At 40.1% G+C, this 22,739-nt stretch overlaps 2 protein-coding genes across 7 annotated transcripts in view; one reads left to right on the top strand and one right to left on the bottom strand.

The window, feature by feature from the left end:
* Window positions 1-128: 128 nt before the first annotated feature.
* On the bottom strand, window positions 129-21,706 carry TDRD1 (tudor domain containing 1). The gene is made up of 24 exons (XM_421768.7): window positions 20,989-21,706; window positions 18,803-18,874; window positions 17,639-17,709; window positions 17,272-17,416; window positions 16,766-16,871; window positions 15,641-15,701; window positions 13,935-14,039; window positions 13,393-13,575; window positions 12,606-12,749; window positions 11,602-11,770; window positions 10,749-10,925; window positions 9,549-9,656; window positions 8,399-8,569; window positions 6,848-7,096; window positions 6,105-6,227; window positions 5,845-5,955; window positions 5,460-5,630; window positions 4,255-4,479; window positions 3,617-3,733; window positions 3,273-3,383; window positions 2,559-2,726; window positions 2,048-2,269; window positions 1,853-1,899; window positions 129-987 (listed from the first exon to the last, which is right to left on the bottom strand). Exons 1-24 carry the CDS (start codon window positions 21,704-21,706, stop codon window positions 895-897), a joined length of 3,867 nt encoding a protein of 1,288 aa, XP_421768.7. The 3' UTR covers window positions 129-894.
* CCDC186 (coiled-coil domain containing 186) overlaps window positions 20,622-22,739 on the top strand; it is a 32,792-nt gene continuing 30,674 nt past the window's right edge. For 2 of the 6 annotated variants that reach the window (XM_015288955.4, XM_046943119.1), the window contains exon 1: window positions 21,157-21,236. The gene's annotated coding sequence lies outside the window, so the exon portion shown is untranslated. Of the gene's footprint in view, window positions 20,693-21,156; window positions 21,561-22,739 lie in introns of those variants that run through there. The other 4 variants (XM_004942290.5, XM_040703003.2, XM_015288959.4 and 1 more) reach the window with 3 other exon arrangements.

Raw genomic sequence — 22,739 nt, 5'->3', positions numbered from 1 at the left:
CAGCATAGCAAGGGAGCAGCTGCAACAGAGAAACGTGGAATCAAATTATTGATGGATTGTCATAGCCCACAAGAGGACTTCTCTGTTAGTGTGAAAAAAGTGACAAGGTAGAAGCTGAGAAGGCAGCCTTTAACGATGCCAAGAACAGGTTTATAAAGAAAACTTTCAGTCTAACTTTACACAGGCATGAAATTAAGTTGAAAGGCAGGAAAGGCTAAGATAGAGTTGTTTAAGTAAAATCAATCACAGAATCACACAGAATGGCCCAGGTTGGGAGGGACCTCAAGGATCACGAATCTCCAACGCCCCACCACAGGCAGGGCCACCAACCTCCCCGTTTAATACTGGACCAGGCTGCCCATGGCCCCATCCAACCTGGCCTTGAACACCTCCAGGGATCCACAGCCTCTCTGGGCAGCTGTTTCAGCACCTCACCACTTCTCCTAGTAAAGAGCTTCCCCTGACATCCAACCCAAATCTTCCCTCCCTCAACCTAAAACCAGCTCCCCTTGCCCTGCTGTTATCTACCCTTTCAAAAGAGTTCAGTTTCAGTCGTACCAAAGTTGAACTTTATGATTACAATCATTTTAAATTTAAGTTACCAGGGTATTCTCAAGGTGCTGTGACAATTCCATAGGCTTACGTGCATTCAACAGCAAAACAAAAGCAGCTCACCAACGCTGAGCCCCCAAACAAAAACACAACAGAAAATTCAGCTTGCAGCTTTGAAATCATTAACATTATACATTTGATAACAGTCCAAATATACAGACTGATACAGTTATTTAAACAGAGGAAGCAACTCTCGTTTTTAGTACTGCTCTTCCAAAATAGATGATCTTGGAGGTCCTTTCCAACCTTGTGATTCTATATAAATGGGACAGAACTTCAGACTCAGCTTTCCAATATTTTCTTCATTTTTTCATATCTGTCTGGATCGAGGTGCTTGTTTAAAAGGAAGAGGAGAACCTGTTCATGTTTTTTAAGCTGTGGGAGAAACAAAGTGTTAGAAACAGCAATAAAACAACGTGTGTGCTTTCGGATTAAGGCAGATCCTAAAACCACGAATTCAGCCAAATTCCACATCAGTTCATCGAATATGCGGTTCCTTTCTATAATGAGATCTTCAAAGAATATACCAGAATTCTGATTTTTAAAGATAATTCCATGACTAAGATAGATGGAATGCTGCAAGTTAATTAACATCCTCATCTCAGCCTTATTTACCAAGACAAAAAGCTCTTGAAACTATCAAACAGCTGCAAGTTCCAACATTCTGACCACCAATTCTTACCCTTTGCTTCATGACAGAATGCCACATACACTGATAATCATCTGTGCCACCTGAAATACACATCTCAAGCTTCCTTATGCATACAGCTGTCTGTCAGGCTGCATCCACAGCAAAACACAGCTTTGTTACTGAAAGAATATCCAGTTGCCACTGTCTACATGCTGCAGTTTATGCAAACACCACAACTACCCTTACAGAGCAGACATAACAGGTAACATCCTGAGCCCTTAATACTCTAGGAGGAAAAACAAAACAAAACCCTACAACCTCCCCCCAGATACAAAAACAAAAAAAACCCGGAGTTGGATGTGTGGCAAAACACAGACTAATGGAACCTGTGTGATCTATACGCTGTCTTCTCAGTTTCAGGCTGTTCTAATAGGGCTGTTATCCCTTAGAAGAACTGAGAAAAGAACTGGCATATTCATTTCTCTTACCTTCAGTGTTTCAGTTAGCTATTACCTCCCTACTCCCATATGCTTCCCACTTAGGGTTTCATAAATTCTGGAAACACTAACACAAAGTGAGGACTGTTAAGACTGTTTCTTACCTACCTACCTGCATTTTTAACTCTGCGCAGCAGCATTTGGTCTCACTTCTACTGCCTACAAAACAAACAAAACACACAAAGCAAACGAAGGAGTTAGATAAACTAGGGAAGCAGTGTTCATGTGTGAGCTGGTATGTGGAATTTCCTACGGCACTCAGTTCTTCAAATTATGTTTAAATTGAGAAGCCTATGAAGAGAAGTACCTTGATGTGCAACATCGGAGTTTGCAGCTTCACAGTATCTCACCAAACCCTCCATTACTAATTTGTCCACTACATTTATACTACCATTTTCACTCTCTTTCTCCACTTCTACCAATTTGATATTTCCATTAATTCCTTTCACTGTGATTGTGACATATTTATTCAGTAACATTTCCTTCAGTGTGTCAAGAACCAATGGAGACCATTCAACTTTCTTTATTGCTGAAAAACAAAAAAGTAGTCAGGTTTGTTAAGGGCTCTTTTTAATCACTTCATCTCACAAATAACATCATCACAGCTTCTGAAAATGTGACGCTAAATTTCCATAATAAACAGCCAAGATCCTACAGTTAATTAAGAAATTTTGCTGAAATAGTATACAGGTTAATATTGTGATGGCTATTTCAAGTGATCGTCTTTATCATCACTCAGGAATGAACACCATCATCAGAATAGATGTAGATTTATAATAAATTTCAATTTAAAAAGTTATTATTTGTTTTGTTTTTACCTGCAAGTGAACATGTGATTGTCTGAAAAGGAATCTTTAAGAAGGAATCAGTGATTGGCAGCACATTTGAAAGTGGTACAGTTTCTATGTTCCCATAGTCTGCATACAGTACTTCAACTGTGGACTGAGAAACTTTTAGAACAACAGCTCTGTACCAACGCGCATCACCTGAAAAGATTGAAACAAGAAGAATCACACAGGAAAACTACATTCACAAACACAGATGACTGTAAACAAGAAAAGCTATCGGTGGACAACAGAAACAACCAACAAACAATTAAATGTAAGCGTGAGTTCTGCCTAGCATTTTTCTTAATTCATCTACCCTGTTTTCATAAATTATTTCCACAAGCACTTTATTTTATAGTATTTACTAAGTTAAGGCTGATTAGCACTCAGGTGGATCTCCTGTAGCAAGGCACGCACAGTCAACATTTAGTATTTATTAGTTAACACTATTTATTTTTTTTACCTTCTAAGTGCTGAGCTTATGTATCAGCAGAATATGTCCTCTTCCATACATTTTGCAGTGCACAACATATTTACCCTTTTCTCTTCTGGACTATCACACTTTGTTTGCTCTAAAAATACAACCAAACTGTACTTGGCAAACAAACAAAGGAAACTATACACTTAGTAGGTTTTGCTCCTTTTTTGGAAGAGAGAAACATTTTACACTTGTTAAGGAAGCATAAGAAAGAAAGATTCCCTCACCTGAAAACCTGGCACAACAGGCTTCCCCTAGCTTTGGTGTGAAAGGCTGCTTCTTACAGGATTTACAATAGTCCTGTAGTTCAGTCAGCTGCTTAAGTAGTTTATCTCCATCTGCAGGAAAAAAAAAAAATATTTGATGATTAACCACATCTGCAGGTAACGAAGAACGTACTTACTCTTCATCTCCTCTACCCCTGCCTTTGGCATTTTTCTTAATCTGTATTTTTCTGCTGTCTAAGCAACGCTTCCAAGTAGTTCAGTTCACTATAAGCATTCATCTCATTAACTAACTTGCAACAATAACTTTATCAACATTAGGAGCAGAGAACAGAACTCTTTCTTACCTTTGCAATAAGCTGGTACAACATAAAACAAGTCTGGGCTTCTAACTTCTGTCACGCAGACAGATAGAGTTTGATCCACTGCCAATTCTATTGACTCCCAGTGCCCAAGTGAGGTTTCTATTAGAAAGAGCATGAAAATGCTGCATGATGCTTTTCTCTAAGCATATACGTGATGTAAATATCTGTTAACAAATATTTTTGTTGTTTTGAATTTTACAGACCATTTCTATACTTCAAGAAGAGAAACGTAAGAAACATAAACAGCAAATTCAGTAAGAGTTATTAGCTGTTAGTGTAAGAACTAAAAAACACTTAAAAATAAGATAGCGGAAAGTAAACATGGAAAAAGTTTCAGCCACGTAGCAGATTTCCCACTCTCCACTGTCAAATATTCACATAACATTCATTCAAGACAAATCTAATGATTTTTTACTTCCCTTTCTTTGTCAGTAATACCACCCACATGGCACTTCCGTTTAGTTGTAAAAACATCAGGATATACTCAGAATTAAGCACGTTTACTATTGATATCATCTATAATTAAACAGACAGGAAGATGTTTCACAGCTGGAATGCTGAAAATTCTTTTCAAATCTAAGAGCTAGCATTCCTTTAGTTGCCTTTTTCGTCAGACTTACTTGGAGAAGTATTTTTATCTTGCAGCTCTTCCTTCACAGCCAATTTCTCAGAAATTAGCATCTCACTGATCACTTTTGGATGACCCATAGAATTGTCAATAAGTTCTACACCTGCCCCATCTCTGGAAAATGAAGTTATTCTGGCTTGAAGCTTCATTCCTGAAGTGCACTTATGAAATCTTTTTGTAGCTTCTGGGTTCCATTTGCTACCAGCAGGCTTTATACCTACGAAGTAGGAGATGTGTTCAAAATACCTCCATTAACTGACTTTATCCAACACAAATCTTCTCTAAAAAACGCTGCTCAAAATACCAAGGCTATTTTGACTATCTCAGGGATACACAATGTACTTCATACTTGTTAACTACTTTCCCTTCCTTTTGCCAGGACTTCCAAGTTTTGTTTACTACATTTTATGGTATTCTACCCAGTAAGTCCTATATCGGCACAAACACCACTGTGCAGACTGTTTAAGAAGCAGTTTAATATAGCTGTTTCAAAAAGGGAGCAAAAAACTACAGTGCTTTAAGAGAAAAAAAGAGATGACTACAGCTGAAGGAAATGTGGTTTTGAGCTTTTCCACATTTATTTACTTATTTTTAATTTCTAAACTGAGTAGACTTTGTTAGCGAGGGACAACACGTCTGCAGGACTGAGTGATGTGATGTGAAAGGAAGAGGCAAGGGTTTGGGAAAATACAGGGAACATCAGTACAGTGCCAAGTTATGCAGAAATCATGTGAAACATTCCCACAGGGTACTGAAATGCCAGATGCTACACTAGAACACATTAGCTCCTTTGGCCTGTGGAAAAAAATACAGAGAAATAACTAAGTTTCACAGAAGCGTGTTTACACCTACAGTAAGCAGCATCTAAGAGCTAGCAAGCACTAAAGATGAAGCAAAACTACAAGTTCCATTTGACCAGTAAATCAATAAGTGACCCCCAGGCAGATCACCCTACAACGCCGACAGGAGCTCAACGAAGAATATCTGTTAAATACCAGCATGCAGTGTTGCAAGGCTAAACCAGTGGCTTCCACAATTTCTTGAGTCTGGAAGCAATACAGACATTATTATAAAGCACAGTTCTGTGAAGTATGCCGTATCATCATCTCCTTCCCCACAAGCAGCAAGTTTCTAGTTCCTAAGTGCAATAGTACTTTTAAGTTTAAACTTAAAGTTTATTTTCATAAGAAGATCCACCTGAAAGCCAGCATTTAATTCCTTGAAATGGCAGCTCTAGGAACGAGGATGAAATCTGCCGCATGTTATCCACTGGTACTTCTTCAACATTTCCATAGTCCACAAAGCGTACTTGAACAACTCTATCTGAAATAATGTTTTCCACCAAAGCACGGTACCAATTACCATCATCTGATTCAAAAATAAAATAAAATCACATTTAGTAATAAAACCAGTCTTTGCTATCCTCTACCAATATACAATATTGGCTACATTTGTGTGTGTGTGTGTGTGTGTGTGTGTGTGTGTGTGTGTGTGTGTGTGTGTGTGTGTGGTTTTGTTGTTTTTTTGTTTGTTTGTTTTACTTTCTCCCTGAAAAACTGAAATATTTCGGTCTGTTACTTACCAGAGAATAAAGCACAGCAAGGTTCTCCTTTCTTAGGCTTGAAAACATTTGGAGGACTTTTCTGGCAGTATTCGAACAGTGATTTGTTAATTGAGTTTAGAGCACATAGCTCTGAAAGAGAGAAAGAATTAAAGACAAAGTCACTGATATAAGCAGGACTGAACTCAGAAATAAGACTCGGTGCCATAAACTCACATGAAACAGGGATAAATCAGAAAGGAAAGAAACTATGCTGAAAAACAGAAGCTGAAGAAACTTACCATTGCTATTTGCAATCTGACAGTAGAATTCTCCAGGACTGTACAGTGTACACACTATCACATCTACTGCTCCTTTATGAGAGAATTTACTCCACTTGCACTTCTTTTTGTTTGCTGTGTCCTCTAGAGAGGAAAGAGAAAAGTAGAGAAATTACACCCCTTCCCTTTTTTTGAGGGGGGGGGGGGGAGAGGCTAGGGGTGGAGGAAAGGAAGAGAAAAAAATCCACACTATATACTGATTCTTTGTGCACTACCATTTCTCATTATAAATAATCCAACTATTTGCATCTACACATTGAGAACACTGATAAGATAAAACACACAGTTATATCAGAGACAAAATGGAAAATAACATCCTAACGTGCTTCATATAAGAGCTAGGAGTCTTCCCAGAAATACACAGAAATGTGACATAAGAGTTATAAAAACTCTCAAATTAAAGCTTCAGTCAGTAAATGCAAGAAGGGCAGTTTAGGCAACAAGTCCCTTTAAGCCTTGAAGTTACACAGCCTACTGCAGCTGAACAGCTTTTGAAGGACTGAATAAATGGTTTCACGTGCAAAATATAGACAACAAAAATGAGCTTAAGGACAAGAGTGTAGAAACAGACAGGTAATAACTAGTCATATCCTACTTCAACTAGACACGTTAAGACTTCCAACCAGAGTAAATACTTGTACAGGCTTCTAAGAAGCATGCAACTTCATTACACTACCACTTTATCAGGATGTGCTTGTACTCACCATTTGCTTGCATTACATCACCCATTTCAATTGCTTGCAAGGTCATTCTTGATGCTTCAGCTGCACAGCCCTTTTCTATGAGACATCTCGATATATTTATTTCTGGAATAACTGATGCATCTGTGAGCTCCACCACACATCTGTAACTCTCTTTATCCACTACTTTCACTGTGAACACTTTGTCTTTTACTAATTGTTTCATAAGAGAAATAGCTTCTGAGGTCCAGGCTCCCAACAGTGGCTTGATACCTAAAAAAGGTCAAATAGTATGGAAAGATTCTGAGACAGTTCAGGTCTCAACAACATACGGAGGAGTACAGTAACACTCTCTGAAGTAACAGATTAAGCAGCAGATATGCCAAGCAACTCTCTCACTCTCAGGCACTTAACGAGATTCCAAAACCAATTATTCAGATTCTAAATTTGTTGTATTTTGATTTCATAAAAATCTGCCAAGATAGTCTATAACTAGTAGTGTATTATAGTGTGAATTCAGATTTAGTACTTAGTACATAGGTCTAAGAACCGCCAGCTTTTCAGTCTCCAGAACACAACTATAGTCTTGAGCATACGTTTGGGATGCTATTACCAACTTTCAACCAGTGTTATCTGCTACTGTTGTTGTGCAAGTTATAACCAGAACATTATAGCAGTACGTTAAGAAAAGTCAGCTGCTTCCTGGAAGATATTTGACACATCAGCAATTCCTGCCTCCATCAGGAAACAACTCATCCAGCTGCCTTCTAGCATCCCTGAATTTAGGAACCTTCTCAGTTCTAGAGTATACATTAGCAGCTACAGGCATCACCATTTATCTTGTAACAGTGATTTCTTTAGGTCATATTCCATATACAACGGTTCCCCCTCTGAATATGAGGGAACCACTGTTTTATGTTTTCCAACCAAGTGATACCTCTCTGAGCTTTACCAAATAAAACCTGAAACAACAGAGTAAATACCAAGTTATTTTAAAGGAAGTACAAAGATCAAGTATTCTAAGGCAAGGATACTGAAGCAAAAGGATGGACTATCTTGCACAGCGAAGTCAATAAAAGCAAATAATTTCCAACAGCAAGTTAAACAAACATGTCAAAAACAAGAGGCAATGACTCTGGCTTCAGAAAGGAGAATGAAGTAGGAATTGTCAAGGTACCTTCCAACCTCACAGATTTCACAAGGCTATGAGATAAGTATACCAGCAGTTTCACTAGGTTGGTCCCAGGGGGACTGATTCCAGTTCCACAATAGGTTTAAGAACTCCACAAAACCAGCCATCAGGCATTTCGATTTCACTTAGAACAAAGGTACGTGCAAAACCTATGAACAAGCACGTTAGCATAATGCAGGTTTTTTTGAGTATTCTCATCACTAAGTACATGAGGAAAGATTTGTCATGTTTTGTAAATATGCTACAACAGTTAATTAAGAATTCTGAAAATAATGCCTACTGGTGTCTCTACCCTTTGATCCATGATACTGCACATGTGGCACCTGGACAATCCCACTTATTTTCCCTTTAACCAAAGAGAAATAACCCCATTTGTTTCATACCTGCCAAGGTACATCTTATGGCTTGAGCTGGCAAGTCCATTAATTTTGGAATCATAGGACGAAGTCTAGCTGGCTGCAGAACTTCAAAGTTACCATAATCTATATAACCCACCACAATGTTATTTTCAGAAGCATGTGCTATAACAGCAGCACGATACCAGACATCGTCTTCTAGAAAGGAAGATATACACACACATTACATTTGATTTTAGCTTTTCTAAACAACAGTACTACAGCTCACACAAACCTTGACAACCTTATGGAAGGCATCTACCACCATCACTCCTCGTATCAGTTAAGTGTTGCAAACTCATTCTTTCCATAAAGAATCCCCCACCCAGAAATGTACACTGCAAGAAAAAATTAAGTACTACCCCCACATAACATAGTTAAGTTCAATATATTTAAAAAACAACAGGATCTCAGCTGACTCAAATTATATGCCTAATATAATTTAAGCTTTCTAATTCAATTAAAAGATTTCAGATAGAAATACAAGCTTACTCTCAAGTCTATCAAAGCAACTAATGCACTTAATGTTTTTTTTTTCCTTTCTAAGTACCTGAAACTAATACTTAAAACACTGAGACAGCTGACAGTAATACCTTTTTCTGAATGTGCAGAAAAAAGAAATTATTTCAGCTTCTGTTCAGTTCCACAGCTAGTTTACTCAAAGCAGAAAAATATATACGAGGTAGGAAATGAAGAGAATGTTCATAGATCAGCAAGTTTTAGCTGCAACCAACTCTGACCAGAACAAAAAAAAGGTATAAGAGCAGCAATATGTTGGTTTCAGGCTTTTTTTTTTTTTCTTTTCCTTGCTAATAGCTGGATGAACAAAAGAATGATCTTTATTCTACTGTGCTCAGGCAAGCAGGACTTCATATTCTTACACTGAAGTTACTTATTTCATACAGAAATATCAATTCCTAGCACAAAATGTTTGAAATTTCTAGCCTATACTTATTTCCAGTCACAGGAAATGGGGCTTACCCATAAAACCCATTCCTTCATTGTCTCTTAAAAATCTCCTTCATACAAGAAGGAATCAAGTACTCTACATTTGCTTAATAAAGTGGCCATTTTATGGTCTTAAAAAAAAAAGTCTATATTTTATAGATGCCTCCTTTAGATAGATGTTCACCTTTACCTGTGAACTGGGCACAGCACAGCTCTCCAGAAACTGGTCGGAAATTTGGATCACTTGGAAGTTTGTTGCAGTACTCGCAAAGGTGCCCCTGAAGCTCAGCAAGTTGACCTGACATTAAAAAACACAGGTTTTAAGGAAGTACACAGATCTTCAGTTCAAAACCTGAAAGAACTTGTTGCAACATTAGAAGCGTTTCCCGTAACATTAAAATTAAAATTAAAATAGTGGTAAAACTGAGACCCTTTAACCTCCATCAGTGAAGAGAGCCCTTGCACGAGTGTGAGAATTTGCTGTGGTTAACAAGACAGACAGAAAAACCAGTCACAGACTCTTTCAATACCATAACATAGCTGAATCCATTAAGAACTGAAACATGGCTAATGAACCACGCTAGAAAAACAAAAGGAATATTGCTTTTTAAACCAGAGATATCTGATCAGCACAATTTCCTGCCAAAACAACTGTATGCTGTAAGCTCTCAGAATTCAAAGGATGAGTAATAAGAAATTCACTAAGTATTAGTAAGTACAGCAGACATCCAGCTGCAAAAGCCCTTTCAGCTGAAAATAACCGTATACCCAGACAGCGCTAGAAGGACACGTGCACAAACTCACTCTGCTGTTTTTCTCCTCAAGACATCTGTTTACTGGCATTGCAAACTAAAAGCCTCTCTTGCCTAGCGTTCCGACCTACTGTAACTGCTCTTAGACTTTACCCCAGCAGAGATGTGCCCAAAGATGTGGTCAATGCCCTGTCCCTGTTCATTGCAAGGGAGCTGGACTAGATGGCCTTCAGAGGTCCCTTCCAACTCTGACTCTATGATTCTAGCAACAAACAGAATAATTAGACTGACACATGTTTCTGGAACACTTTAGAGAACGTCTAACATCTAACAGAACATATTTATAATGTAAATATACAAACTGACTTGAGAGGACTGCTAAAATCCACACATCATCTTTCTACTTAATATTACTCAGAATGCCCACAAGCCATCACCTTACAGGTTACTAAGTGGCATTAACAGATTATGATGCCAAAAAGATCCTCTACAGTACCAAGGTTTTTAAATGAGGCACAGTGTAACGCCACTAATAACCTCCATTATAAGATCAACTAGCAATATCTCCCCCTAGGTACTCACTACTGAAGAATAAGGTGCTGCAATAGCTTACAGCTTATTTTCATCAAGTCACTTACGGCCAATGTGTATCTGCTGACAGAAAAAGTCTTCTGGATTTTGAACATGTGAAACCACAACAGAAAATGTGTCTCCAATACATATAGAGACACTCTGTGCAGTTATATTTCCACAGCAACGCTCTTCTTTATCTTCAGGTATGTTTTCTTTACTTTCCTTAGAATTGTTTTCTGACACTGTACATAAAAAGTAGAAAAAGATAGAAAGTGGTTACTGAGCAAAAGCTAGACAACTTTCAAATGTGCAACGTCATAAGGCAGGAGACAGAGATACTTTTAAAAATTACTATACATTAAGCTACAAAATTAAATATGCTGCACATTCCTTTTTGCCAGACCTTTTCGACTTTGCAGGATCCTGCCATTTCATCCATCAAATTAATGGACACAATCATCACACAACAAGCATTTTATACTACTAAAAAGCGTAAGTGCTACTGTCACTAGCACTTAAGAGTTCTCTAAACCATATCCATTCTTTGGGATACCTTCTTTGGGATACTTGTTTAGTAAGCATGTATAAAATGTAACAAGAACTAGTCAAATCTTTAGGGTAGAACTAGAAACTAATGCTGCCATTTTTAAAGGGTTAAAAATGGAGGGGATAAAAGAAAAGAAAAAACCATGGTACCACATCTGTGTACATCTATTAAAGCAGTAATAAAAATAAACAAGATGCTTCCATAAAAAAAATATTGAAGGTAGAGAGGGAAGGAAGCAAAAGACAAAAACTACCTTCTATGAGTCTTGGCAAAGACTGTGGAGAAAATGAACATGAAGACTTACCAGTTTCGATTCTTACCCCTCCCCCAGCCTTTTCCCTCCCTTCCATACCCATGCCAGATATACTTACAATCTGGAAGAACAACATCTACAGCAAAACTTGACATCATTTCCTCTTGCAGTACATCAACAACAATTACTGAACAGGTCTTTCCCATCAGCTTGGAAGAAAAGATGGCAGTGCCTTCATTGCATCCTTGTTGTTCAAGATCATAATTGGCAAAAGAACACTTAATTGCCTGGAAAGAATTACCATCAGAACATGGGAGATAGAGGACTGTCTGCCTTTTAAGAAAAGTGAGTCAATTTTTGAGGGCCTTACTTATTATCAGGTATACAAGAGTAAAAGCTGCTGTTGAGATCTGAAGCACTATCAATTCAACTAACATCTTTACAAAACAATTGATGAAATTATGTTCAAGCTGAACAGTGTATGGGAGCATTACACAAGATGGGGCTGTATTACACCAAGTACACATTGTAATCTGTCCTCAGTAGACAATGAAGGTTTTGAGTTAAGGGTCACAACGCTATCAAAATCTTTTAGGAACCAAGCAGAACTACTTGAACATACTATGAAAGACTGTTCCAACAGTTGCTACTTAGAGCAGTCACTGGTTGAAGGAATGCTTCTCTATTCTTCTTTGTGTCAGGTCAAACAATTTTGACCTGAAGATTAAAGCTAGACCACAATAAACAACTACCAGAACAATTCTGCATATGAACAATAAGGTTTACCCACGCTAGCTGATTTTTCACCACTACATCAGACCATACTGAAAGACTTCAACAGGATGCTTCCTCTGCTGCCCTCCAGCACAAAGAGGAAAGATAACTCAACTATTTTACCGCCTCAGATAACAAGTATTTTATGAAAATAATCAGGAGGCCATCCTTGTTCCTACAGAACATTTCAGAATGTGAACTTTAAGTGTAGTAAAGCAATTTTTATGCATCACTTTCACTGAACACAGAATACTGTGATAATGGCAGTTATACTGAGATAAGAGTTATACCTATTTCAGAGCTATTCATTTAAAATACCACACCTACTGCTAGGAAAATATAACTCACACATGGAGGAAACAGTTCAATCTCTTTGTGTAGAGCTTTAATCCAGGAGAGTGAAATATTTTCTTCTTTTCCACAATCTATATAGAACACTTGTGCTTTCTTTTGCAATACATCCACATCTTTAACCAATGCTCTTCTCCATGTCTGTATCCAAGAAATAATATTCTTAGTAAGAGCACACCATAATAAGCAACTACATTTATTGAATTCCTCACTAAAACACACACTTCAACATTTAATTTAATAGGCTTGTTTTTAAACAAATGCAATTGAGAATTCTGAAGCAAATCTAACTCACTGCAGTGCTGACTTGTTAACATAGTTAAACTCCTATCAAAATTGGCAAAGGATTTGTTAACAACAAAAAGAGAAAAAAGTGGGATTAAACAAACAAATAAAAAGTGGGATAGGGAATGGGAACAAGGGGAGACTACAGAAAAGCAGTCAGAAAAATCAGGTAAGAAATGAGCAATAACTTAAATAAGTTGAGTCACACTCCAAACAAGAGCAATTCAGATTTGCTATGAATTCCTACATCCTTCAATAAAGAGAAGGACAAACTACTCCTGTCAGGTTTGAGTGCACATAAACTCTTAGAAATAAATGTATTTTTTAGAGGAGGAAAAAAAATCAGTACTTTGAGTTCCAGATTTTATAAGGTTAGTTGTTACCACAGTAAATGAATCTCTAAAACTAGCAACCTCAACTGGTAGACACGTAAAAGCAAAACATGCAAAACCTTGATGAACTCAGCATAAAACTTATCTTAGGGCCAATCAGAAGTTACCTGATCCACAGAGTTCCTCGCCACGCAGACTTCCCCTCTGATCGCAACATACTGCTCCTCAATAACTGCGTTAGCGTAACAGTCTTGCAGTCTTACAGAAAGTTTGCTAATCTGCTCTAAAACTTCAGGAGAGTTCATCTGTATATAAAATTCACTTGGACTCTTGAATTCTGTTATCGTACCCTGAATAGAAAAGCCACAGTAGTTAAGGATTATGCAATAACAACCTACAGTCAGTACTCAGTACCGGCATGCTTTCCAGTAAGTGCATTTCACCCTATACCTGACACTGTTCTTTTGTTTTGAATCTAGCAGTGGTATCTGCTGAGAACAAAGACCATTATGTTCACTGTCACAGAAATAAATCTTTCTCTATTATTCCCCATCTCCTCACCTTGCATTTACTTGTCTTTATAAAAAATAAAGAAATTTTACAGGTAAGCAAAACAAGACAGAGCTGAAGTAATAACTAGCCACACATGCTCAACTGAGCTTCAAATGCAACCTAAAAAACAACTTGTATTATTCCTAAAGTTAAGTACCTGTACTTCCATAGATTTTTTGAGTCCTAGAGTCTGGAGATCTGAAAACATTATCTTCTTGAAATGCTCTTTTGTCTTGAAGGAATCCTCAGTCGTTAAATTATCCTGATTAAAAGAGCCACAAGTTATACTTAGATTTCAGTTGTTCTGCTGTATCTGCTTATATTAACAAATGCAAAAAGAACACTGTATCATCTCAAGCAATATCTGCCAAGTGCTTTTGTTGAGTTCCAGTGGTTAAGCCTTGAAGCCTTTGTATTACTCTTGAAAATAACAGATCACATTCGGAGATGGACTGAACAGACAATGATAAAACAAGCACCAAAGCAGTCTTAGAGCACGGCAGCAGCCATGGGTTGGCCTGTTCCTTTCACACCTTCTTTTACAGCACCAACTCAGCCACACCTTCTGCGAATGATGCTTTCTCAAGAGGAACTGAATTTCACCTGCTTCCTTGTAGCTTTAACACCAGAGTAAATCACAGCTACTGCTTTAACAACATGCATCTTGTTTTTCCTTTTCAAACTAACATTACACAAGCAGAGTAATCTAATTTGCCTAATGCATACCATCCATGTATGTACTACTCTAAAAACATTTAAACAATCCCATACGCATTCTGAAGAAATACCTCTTATGTTTGGAACAGCATAATTCAGACAATGTATGATGACAAAATACTGTTACAAATGCCAAATTGTTTATTTTCAAACATATTTCAGAACATTTCCCATAAAAGCACATTTCACAATACAATAGGAGAATACATTACGTATTGAACAACCTTTTAATGTGATCTCTCTTTGTTCACCAGAACTCCCTAAGATGAACCAGGAAATATAAAGCCTTCATTATTGCAAAATAAGTTTTTAGAACTTGTTATGGCCTCTTGGTTCAGATCCCTCGCTATACGTTGATCAGTTTAACCAGAATACTCACAAGCACACACACAACAGAAAGCTATCCAAACTAATAGGAATCTCACGATCAAAAGGGAAAACTTCTTTCTAAATCTCTTAATGCAGTTAAATAGATGAATTAACTACTTGCAAGAAGTGTAAGACAAGGTAGTTTTCTTGTACTGTGCAAATATGGATCTAATTGGAGGTATGCATATTTAGTTGCTTTTATAAATATCATCCCAAGAAACGAAGAACGTAACAAAACCATCTCCAGCAGAACTGGAAGTCTACAAAAAGAAACATTCGGGTAAAAAGAGGATCAAAATGCTGCAGAGGAGAACTGCATCATGTTTAATTCCTGCTACAGCAAGGAAGCAAGATCTGCATCTGTTAATATAAAATGCTACGTTAAATGCATTTCTCAAGTAAGTTACAAGGCTCCCAGTATTGCTCTAGGCAGGAAAAAAACCACCAGACTTACTTCTAAACATGACAAGCTACATCTGTGTCCTTCCTAAAATATTTCTCTAGCAACACCATATTTCTTATTTTTTTCTTTAATTTATCACAAAAGTGTTTTTTTTTCCAAACAAAAAAAATCATATTTACTGACAGTCGTGCTAACAGCTCTAGAAGTAGCATACTTCTGAATGCTTCTCCAGTAACTTTTGTTTAGAAGCACTGATCTTCCCAAAATAAACAATGATTATCTTTGGAATTTGCTCCTCTCCTGTACAGAAGAAGTTACAGATATTGTAACCAGCTTACACTAAGTCCATTCAAGACACAGTAAAAAACAAATACCTTAACGTAAAATCCTGTCTTGGTTTTAGCAGGTAACTTGCCTCCACTGCTACTACTTAAACTGTAATCAGAAAAAAAAGGTTAATTGTGAAGAATCAGACAAATAACACTTGTAACACACACTTGCAAATAGAACAGGAAAGCTGTGTTCATAATACAAGATCTGTGTCAAACCTTCCTTGTGCCTCCCCCAAGAAAATGCTGAATTTATGCTATCAACAAAAACTATTACACTTGGTTTGAATAGGAGAAGAAATCTCAGTGATGTAGCATGTTACTAACGCTGTAATCCCAAACACCAAAAACAGTAAAATAAAAAAAAAGATAAGCGTTGGTGTTTCAGTGGAACAGTTAGGTAGAATTCAGATAACATACCAGACAGTCTCCACCTACAATCCCAATTCACTCAACGTAGTAAAGTTTGTGAAAAAACACATCCCCTGTAAACTTTGATGATGGATATCTGATTGCAGTGATCAACTGCTATCATCAGTCCTTCATGGAGACTATCAGCTTAGATGCTCAGATCACTCCCCTAAACTTTTCCAAATCCAGTTAATTTGTACAGTGTCCTAACCTAACGGAGCTGATTTTAGATGAAACAGATTAGTGATCTCCTGAGCATCTCAATTGGCAAGTCAAAGAGATAATGAGCTGACAGAGAATGGCCTGGCTGAAACAACAACTTCTAATCACAACTTGGCTAATCAAAAATAAAAGACCCATTAGTTTCACTGAAGCTACAGTTTAAATATTTAAAGTGTGCCTCTACAGAGTCTGAGAAATACAATCCATTTAATTGTGCCACTGCTGCAAAGTACAGTCTTGTTTGTCCTCCCTTCCCTATCTCATGAGCAGCAATGACAGATAAGCAGTAAGAGCTGGTATTCTTACTGCAAGCTCACATAATTCCAGTACTAACACAAAGCAAAACATTTCTGTTTACTCAATTCACAATTAAGAACACACAGATCTCTTTCAAATCTTCCTGAAATAATACAATACTAGACTAAAAAGAAGCAACATATTTTTCTGTAATAGCAAAACTTAATTTACCATGCAAGGGCACTAGGAGTGATCTTGTCATTCTTTAAAGACTATTAAGCAGAGTTTTAAGAAACTTACTTCTGTTTAACTGGCTCACACACAACGCTGTGTACTGTCCAATCTCTCTTCTGGCAATCCACAGAGCAATAGTATATTTGCTTACATTGTGAACATCTGAGGGATCCTGAAAAAAGAAAAATTAAGTCACAGAGAAACACCTACACAGGAAGAGATAACAGCTGTTATATACAAATTCCATACACCACTTAGTAACTGCTTTATGAGCTTTACAGTTTAAGCAGATACAAATAGTTGCTCTTATTCCTCTGTAGCTATCAGACACTGCAGCCCATAGCCCCAGATTCCTTCTGTACTTAACAAGAAGAAAAAAAAAACATTTTGATTAAGAAAGAGATGCTGTCTTCAGTTTTGTCAGTTCCAACCCCAACTGCGTTCTGAATAGTCACTACACTTGCATGTGACACAAAATACACACCCATTTCAAGGCATTTCTGAATAATCCTTCTGATCCAATTCCACTGGCAAATACACTGTACATCAGAGTAGAGAATAGCAGAGCTTACCAGACAGACCACAACGATGGCAAGTTCTCATCTGAGGAGACGGTGTCAGCATACCAAAGAAACTTTTATCATAGCCAATAGAAAAAACATTCTTAGAAGAATATTGCAACTTCTTTGGCTTCTCAACTGCATCCGAGTGTGATACCTACAAAACACCGAAATAAAATAAGTATATCTCAACTGATCCTTACCAGAAAATGCAGCCCAGTTGGATGTAAGCATTCTAATGTATCAAAATTTGACAACAGAAAAAGATTTCAAAGTTTCAGAAAGAGACAATCACTTCTGCTGATCAGTCATGCTGACCATTTATGCTATCTAGAAATGCTCAGAATACGTAAGGCAATTATAAAGAGCAATAACTCACCATTTCTCCATTATCAGTTGCATCTGTCAATGGCAACTTTCTTCTAGCGGCTGTGCTTTCCATGGAACTTCCTAGGAACAGAAGCATTTGCAAAGTGATCTGACAACATAAATGCATGCCTGTATTACGGAGTATTTACAGGGAAACAAAACCATTCTCTTTTCTTACTATTCTGCTAGTGCATTTCAGCAAGCTGAGATACTACAGGATATTACCCACTCTAAAGTAATTTTTCTTGTTACCACACTGATACTACAGTTACTCAAATATTACCATCAGCGGTATTGTTAGAACAACAGCTTCACTGCTACTCCTCCATCAAGCCAACATAAAGCTTACTTGGCCCTCTTTCCATCCAGAAGCAAATTAATCACTCTTGCCTAACATGGAACCATATATAACAAAGTCTCCAGAGGACTGCTTACCAACTTAGGAGTTAGTTGTGTTTGCAAGCCACATTCATACTGGTAATCTGTAAAATGACCAAGCCTATACACAACTACAGAAGAATTAAAATACATATGGATAAAATCTACTTTTTATTGCAGTTATCCATTCCCATGCTGCAATATAAGATAACAAAGATGATTAAGGGCCTGGAGCATCTCCCATGAGAAAAGGATGAGAGACCTGGGACTGTTCAGCCTAGAGAAAACTCAGAGGGGATATCATCAACATGTATCTAAAGTGTGAAGTCAAATGGATGGGGCTGGGCTCTTTTCAGTGATGGGCAGCGATAGGACTAAGGGCAATGGGAAAAAAACTTGGAACACATCAAGATCTCTATGAACATGCAAAAGAATTTCTTTACTACAAGGGTGACAGTGCTGGAAGAGGCAGCCCAGAGAGGTCGTGAAGTCTCCTTCTCTGGAGATATTCAAGACTCCCCTGGTCACTTTCCTACTCAACCTAAAGTAGGAAACCTACTTCAGCAGAGGAATTAGACTTGATGATCTCCAGAATTCCCTTCCATCCCTTGTGATTCTAAGACTGCCATCAGTGGGAAAACATATATATATATATATATATATATATATATATACATATATATATTTGTTCACAAAATACTGATTTTTGTTAGATGCTTCACAGGGTCAGCTTCCCAGCTGAGAGAGGAGCTCCTCAGAAGGCTGACCTCCTCAATCCTCACCAACACCTCATTACCTGCATCCTTTACAGGCGGTGCCTGGGCCATGCTGCTGATGGTCCCCTCGGCGCAGGAAAAACGGGCTGTAGCTGCAGGAGCACAGATTTAAATAAAGAAATAAATCCAGGCACGTATTAAAGTCATTATCTAAAGTTACGACTAAATATCACTTTGAAAAGGACAACCTGAAGGCCAAGCCTGTGGAAGCTCTCTGGAGGAACTCACTCCAGCCACCCACAACCGCTCTATATGAGCCGCCCTCAAGGCCTCGCAAGCGGCCCTCCCCGGCTCACGCCGTCCACGCCTCTCACCGCCACACAGCACCCCTCCCCGGAAGGAAGGGCGCTCGGCGGGGCGGGACACGCGCTGCCCGCCGGGCCCGGGCCGGGGCCGGTCGGTGTGCTGAGTGTGCGTTGTAGGGGTGTGGGATGTGGCTGTGAGGTGTGGGAAGAAACGTGAAACTCTGTACCTGGGGTCAGTAAATATATATTATCAGGTGTTTTTGGTGGCTGATCACTTCCATCCCCGAGGATGAATCAAAACACCTCCGCCAGCGTGCAGAGCCATGTAATCATATTGTAGAATCATAGAGTGGCCTGGGTTGAAAAGGACCACGATGACCGTCTAGTTTCAACCCCCCTGCTATGTGCAGGGTCGCCAACCAGCAGACCAGGCTGCCCAGAGCCACATCCAGCCTTTGGGAACAACACATGCTATAGAGTATTGGCAGGTGCAACGAAAGGAGAATGGAGCATCCTTCTGGGAACAGAACTTCAGCACGTGAGCTGGCATGAAGTTTTCTTGCTGTGGAAAGTTTCAAAGAATGCTTGAGCCACAGCGGACCAGACAGGGCAGGAACTGACAGCAGTAGGAACTAATTCTAAATGGAGAACCATCAGGCCTGGCTTCTGCAGTGGGAAAAGCTGGATGGGGTGAACACTGTTAGTGGAGGGAGCTGCAAGAAGTGAATGCAGCTTGCCTACAGCTTCTTGTCAGGGCCTGTGTGAAGGCTTTGTAATATGGTAGCAGGTGTAATTAGTTCTAATTTATAGCATCCAAGTGCTTTGGAACTAGCTGGGGCACCGCTATGCTGCATGCTGAACAAAGGGCAGTCTAAACAACACATCACAAAAATAGCTTTTTCCTGGTACGAGTTACTCGGAGCAGTTGCGTAATTACAGTCACGCTCAGGAGTGAACGATACCCTGTGTAAATCAGACACACCAGGAGGGGCCAGGCTACAGCACCAGCACCGTGCCCACTTCCTGGCGCACCCTGAAGACTTGCAGCTAAGCCTGAGAATAAAATAGTTACTTAATGAAAGCAATGCTTAATGAACAAAATAATAACTCTTCATGTAACCTTGCCATTATGTGGAATTGCATCAGTTTGAAGTAATCACATTACAATGGGCTGTCCTGCTGGTAGATGCAGAGGGGAGGAACCAGGCAGCTGCCCCTGCTCCCAGCCATGTCCCTCCAGCTACAGCAGTGCCAGCTGAGCCTGCAGCACATTTTATAGCCACCTGTTTGTTGGCGTAACCCCTCAAAAGGGGAGGGGATGCTGCCACCTTCCACACCTGAAGCTGTAAACATAGGAAGGATTGCAAGCCCCCGTGGTGGACAGAGCTATGAAGACGCTGTGTGTAGTTAACAAGTTCCAGCTGGAAATTGAGAAATGACACCAACGCTTTTATTTTCTTAGACAAAAGAGCCCAGAGCCCCAACTGCAACCTTTTGGAAAACCAGGGCACATTCTGCTGCTGCCTCTGCAATGCAGAGCTGGTGCCTGCAGCGCAGGCTGAGGCACATGACGGTGCTTCAGGTGAGTTCCCTCACTCACAAATTGCCTTCTGTCCCGTCTGTGCATGCCGAACAGGAGCTGCTGCCGGCTCACCGAGAGCAAAGGTAATTCGATCATTCCCATTTAATTTGCGGCACTTCAGGGAGGGGCTCGCTGTGCTGCTGGGGTTGTCTTTCCCTGAGTATCTGCAGCTGCCTCCTGGGGGTATGGCAGCGTTGAGACGGAAATTTGGCACAAGTTTGGTGTCGTGAGAGAGGCAGAACTGCCTGAGGCGCAGCGCTGGGGCTGCGGGGAGCCGGGGGAAGAGCCCTTCTCGTCTGCCTGAGGGAGAGCTCTGCTGAGGAGCCACATAAGGAACGCCGGTGGAGCTGCGGGCAAAGCGATGTTCACTTTAACTTACTTTTCGCTACTCCATGTGAGGCTCGTGCGCGCCGGAGCACCGTTACTTCTGCAACTCCCGCCCGGCCCTCACCTGCCACCTGCGCGCCCCTGCGCCCCTCTGCGCGCCCTCGCCCCCGTGGCCCCGCCCCCCGCAGGTCCATCCGTAGCGCCGCCCGCCGCCGCCGCCATCTTTGTTGATGTGTCAGGCGGCCGGGCTGCGCGGCCATGGGGCGGCTGGCGTCTTCTCCGCCCGTGTCGTAGCGAACGGTGAGCGCCCTGCGCGGGGCGGGCCGCGGCGGAAGGCGGGTGAGTGGGAGCGTGGGTGGGAGCGTGCTGCCGGCTCTCGGCCCCGCTGGGTTCTGAGGGGGAGGCGGCGGTCGAGAGGGCCGGGGTGAGGCGGCGCGGCTCAGGGCTCGGGGGCCGCCGGTGCCCGCATGGGTCCCGCGGCGGGCCGGGGCGGCTTCCCCGGGGCAGTCGGGGGCACTGAGGGAGGCCGCAGCCCGGCGGGCGGGGAGGCGACACCGGACTTCCCTGTCTGCCTGCTGCGCGGGCCGGGAGCCGCTTTGTCTCTTGACAGCTTTCTTCGTTCTGGTAATTAGGTCGTGCCGTCTGGTCTGTGGTGTGCTGTGATTTTGCTGTGCGGTTACAAAGATTAGCAACTGGTGTGTTAGGAGGAAGGTTGTGTTCCGGAGCCTGCTGCAGCGTTGCGGTTGTGTCCTTGTTTCTGCAGGTGGCATTTGCAGGAGCTGCTTGTCCTTCTGGGTTTGGAAGCTGGAAGCTTTGCTGTGACTTCACTGAGATGGTTGTGGTGTTGGAGTGTGGGTTTGGGTTTATGTCCTGGTAAATAGCCTGCCAGGGTGGGTCTGATACCGGTGTGCTTGCAGGGAGGTTGTGCAGAGCAGGAGAGGATCTCATGTGGGACTGAAATCTGTATGTAAGATGAGAAATGTAGTAATCTGCCTCTGTTATTGGTTTGCTGTGTTTTGTGAACTTGGTTTTCAGGAGTTAAAAGGTCACAGTACTCTGAAAAATCCACATCTGACCACTATGGTTTGCTGTGTAAAGTTGCAGTCGAAGCAGCATGAAGGACAGCTGTATTTTTTCTATTGAAAAGGAAATGTAATCATTCTAATTACCAACTCCTGCAAATGCTTGTGTTGTTGTTCACTTTAGAGATAGTTGAGCTCTGAAAGCATAAGAAACTGGAATTCTGTAGGTGCTTCAAGAGGCAGTCCAGCCTATTTATAATACCATCCATTTCATTTTAAAGAAGAAAATAAAAGTGAACTTGGTCTGTATTGCCTTTGAGTCCTTCTCTTTCTGAAATCCTTCTGTTGTCCTTTCTTGTCTTGGCTTTAAAACAATATTTTCTATTGTTTTAGAAGGCTCACTTGATTTGGTGTTGTTGACAGATATTTATTGGTATGGTGAGGTTTGCTCTTTCAAAGCATTGAGAAGAGGACTGAGAAATCAAAGAATACAGAGAATGGTTTCTTTCGTCCTAATAGCTCTGTTGCTTATCACTACCCTAGGCTAATATTGAACTTCCTGAAGTTGACTTTTTAAAGGGCTATGAAAAAATAGTAAACTTTTTTATGGATACCCAATTGCTGTTAGGCAGAAGGCAATATGCTGAATGACTAGTCTGCAATTTTTGTTAATATCTGGGCTCCAGTAGTTGGTGACATCCCATACTTCATTCTATTTTGGTTTGTTCTGAACATATTTTTCTCTGCAAAAAATAATTTTGGAAAGCCCTCTGGATAACTT

The sequence above is a fragment of the Gallus gallus genome, chromosome 6 (genome assembly GCF_016699485.2).
Source record: "Gallus gallus isolate bGalGal1 chromosome 6, bGalGal1.mat.broiler.GRCg7b, whole genome shotgun sequence".
NCBI lineage: Eukaryota > Metazoa > Chordata > Aves > Galliformes > Phasianidae > Gallus > Gallus gallus.
This window is presented reverse-complemented; position numbering and strand designations above follow the sequence as displayed.

Coding starts and splice junctions, on each gene's coding strand:
- TDRD1 (XM_421768.7), bottom strand. CDS start 21,706: ATGCCACCTGCAGAAACAAGGACACAACCGCAACGCTGCAGCAGGCTC. Junction 15,702..16,765: donor TGTGAGCCAGTTAAACAGAA/GTAAGTTTCTTA, acceptor TTCTGATTACAG/TTTAAGTAGTAGCAGTGGAG. Junction 10,926..11,601: donor AGATGTTGTTCTTCCAGATT/GTAAGTATATCT, acceptor TTTTATGTACAG/TGTCAGAAAACAATTCTAAG.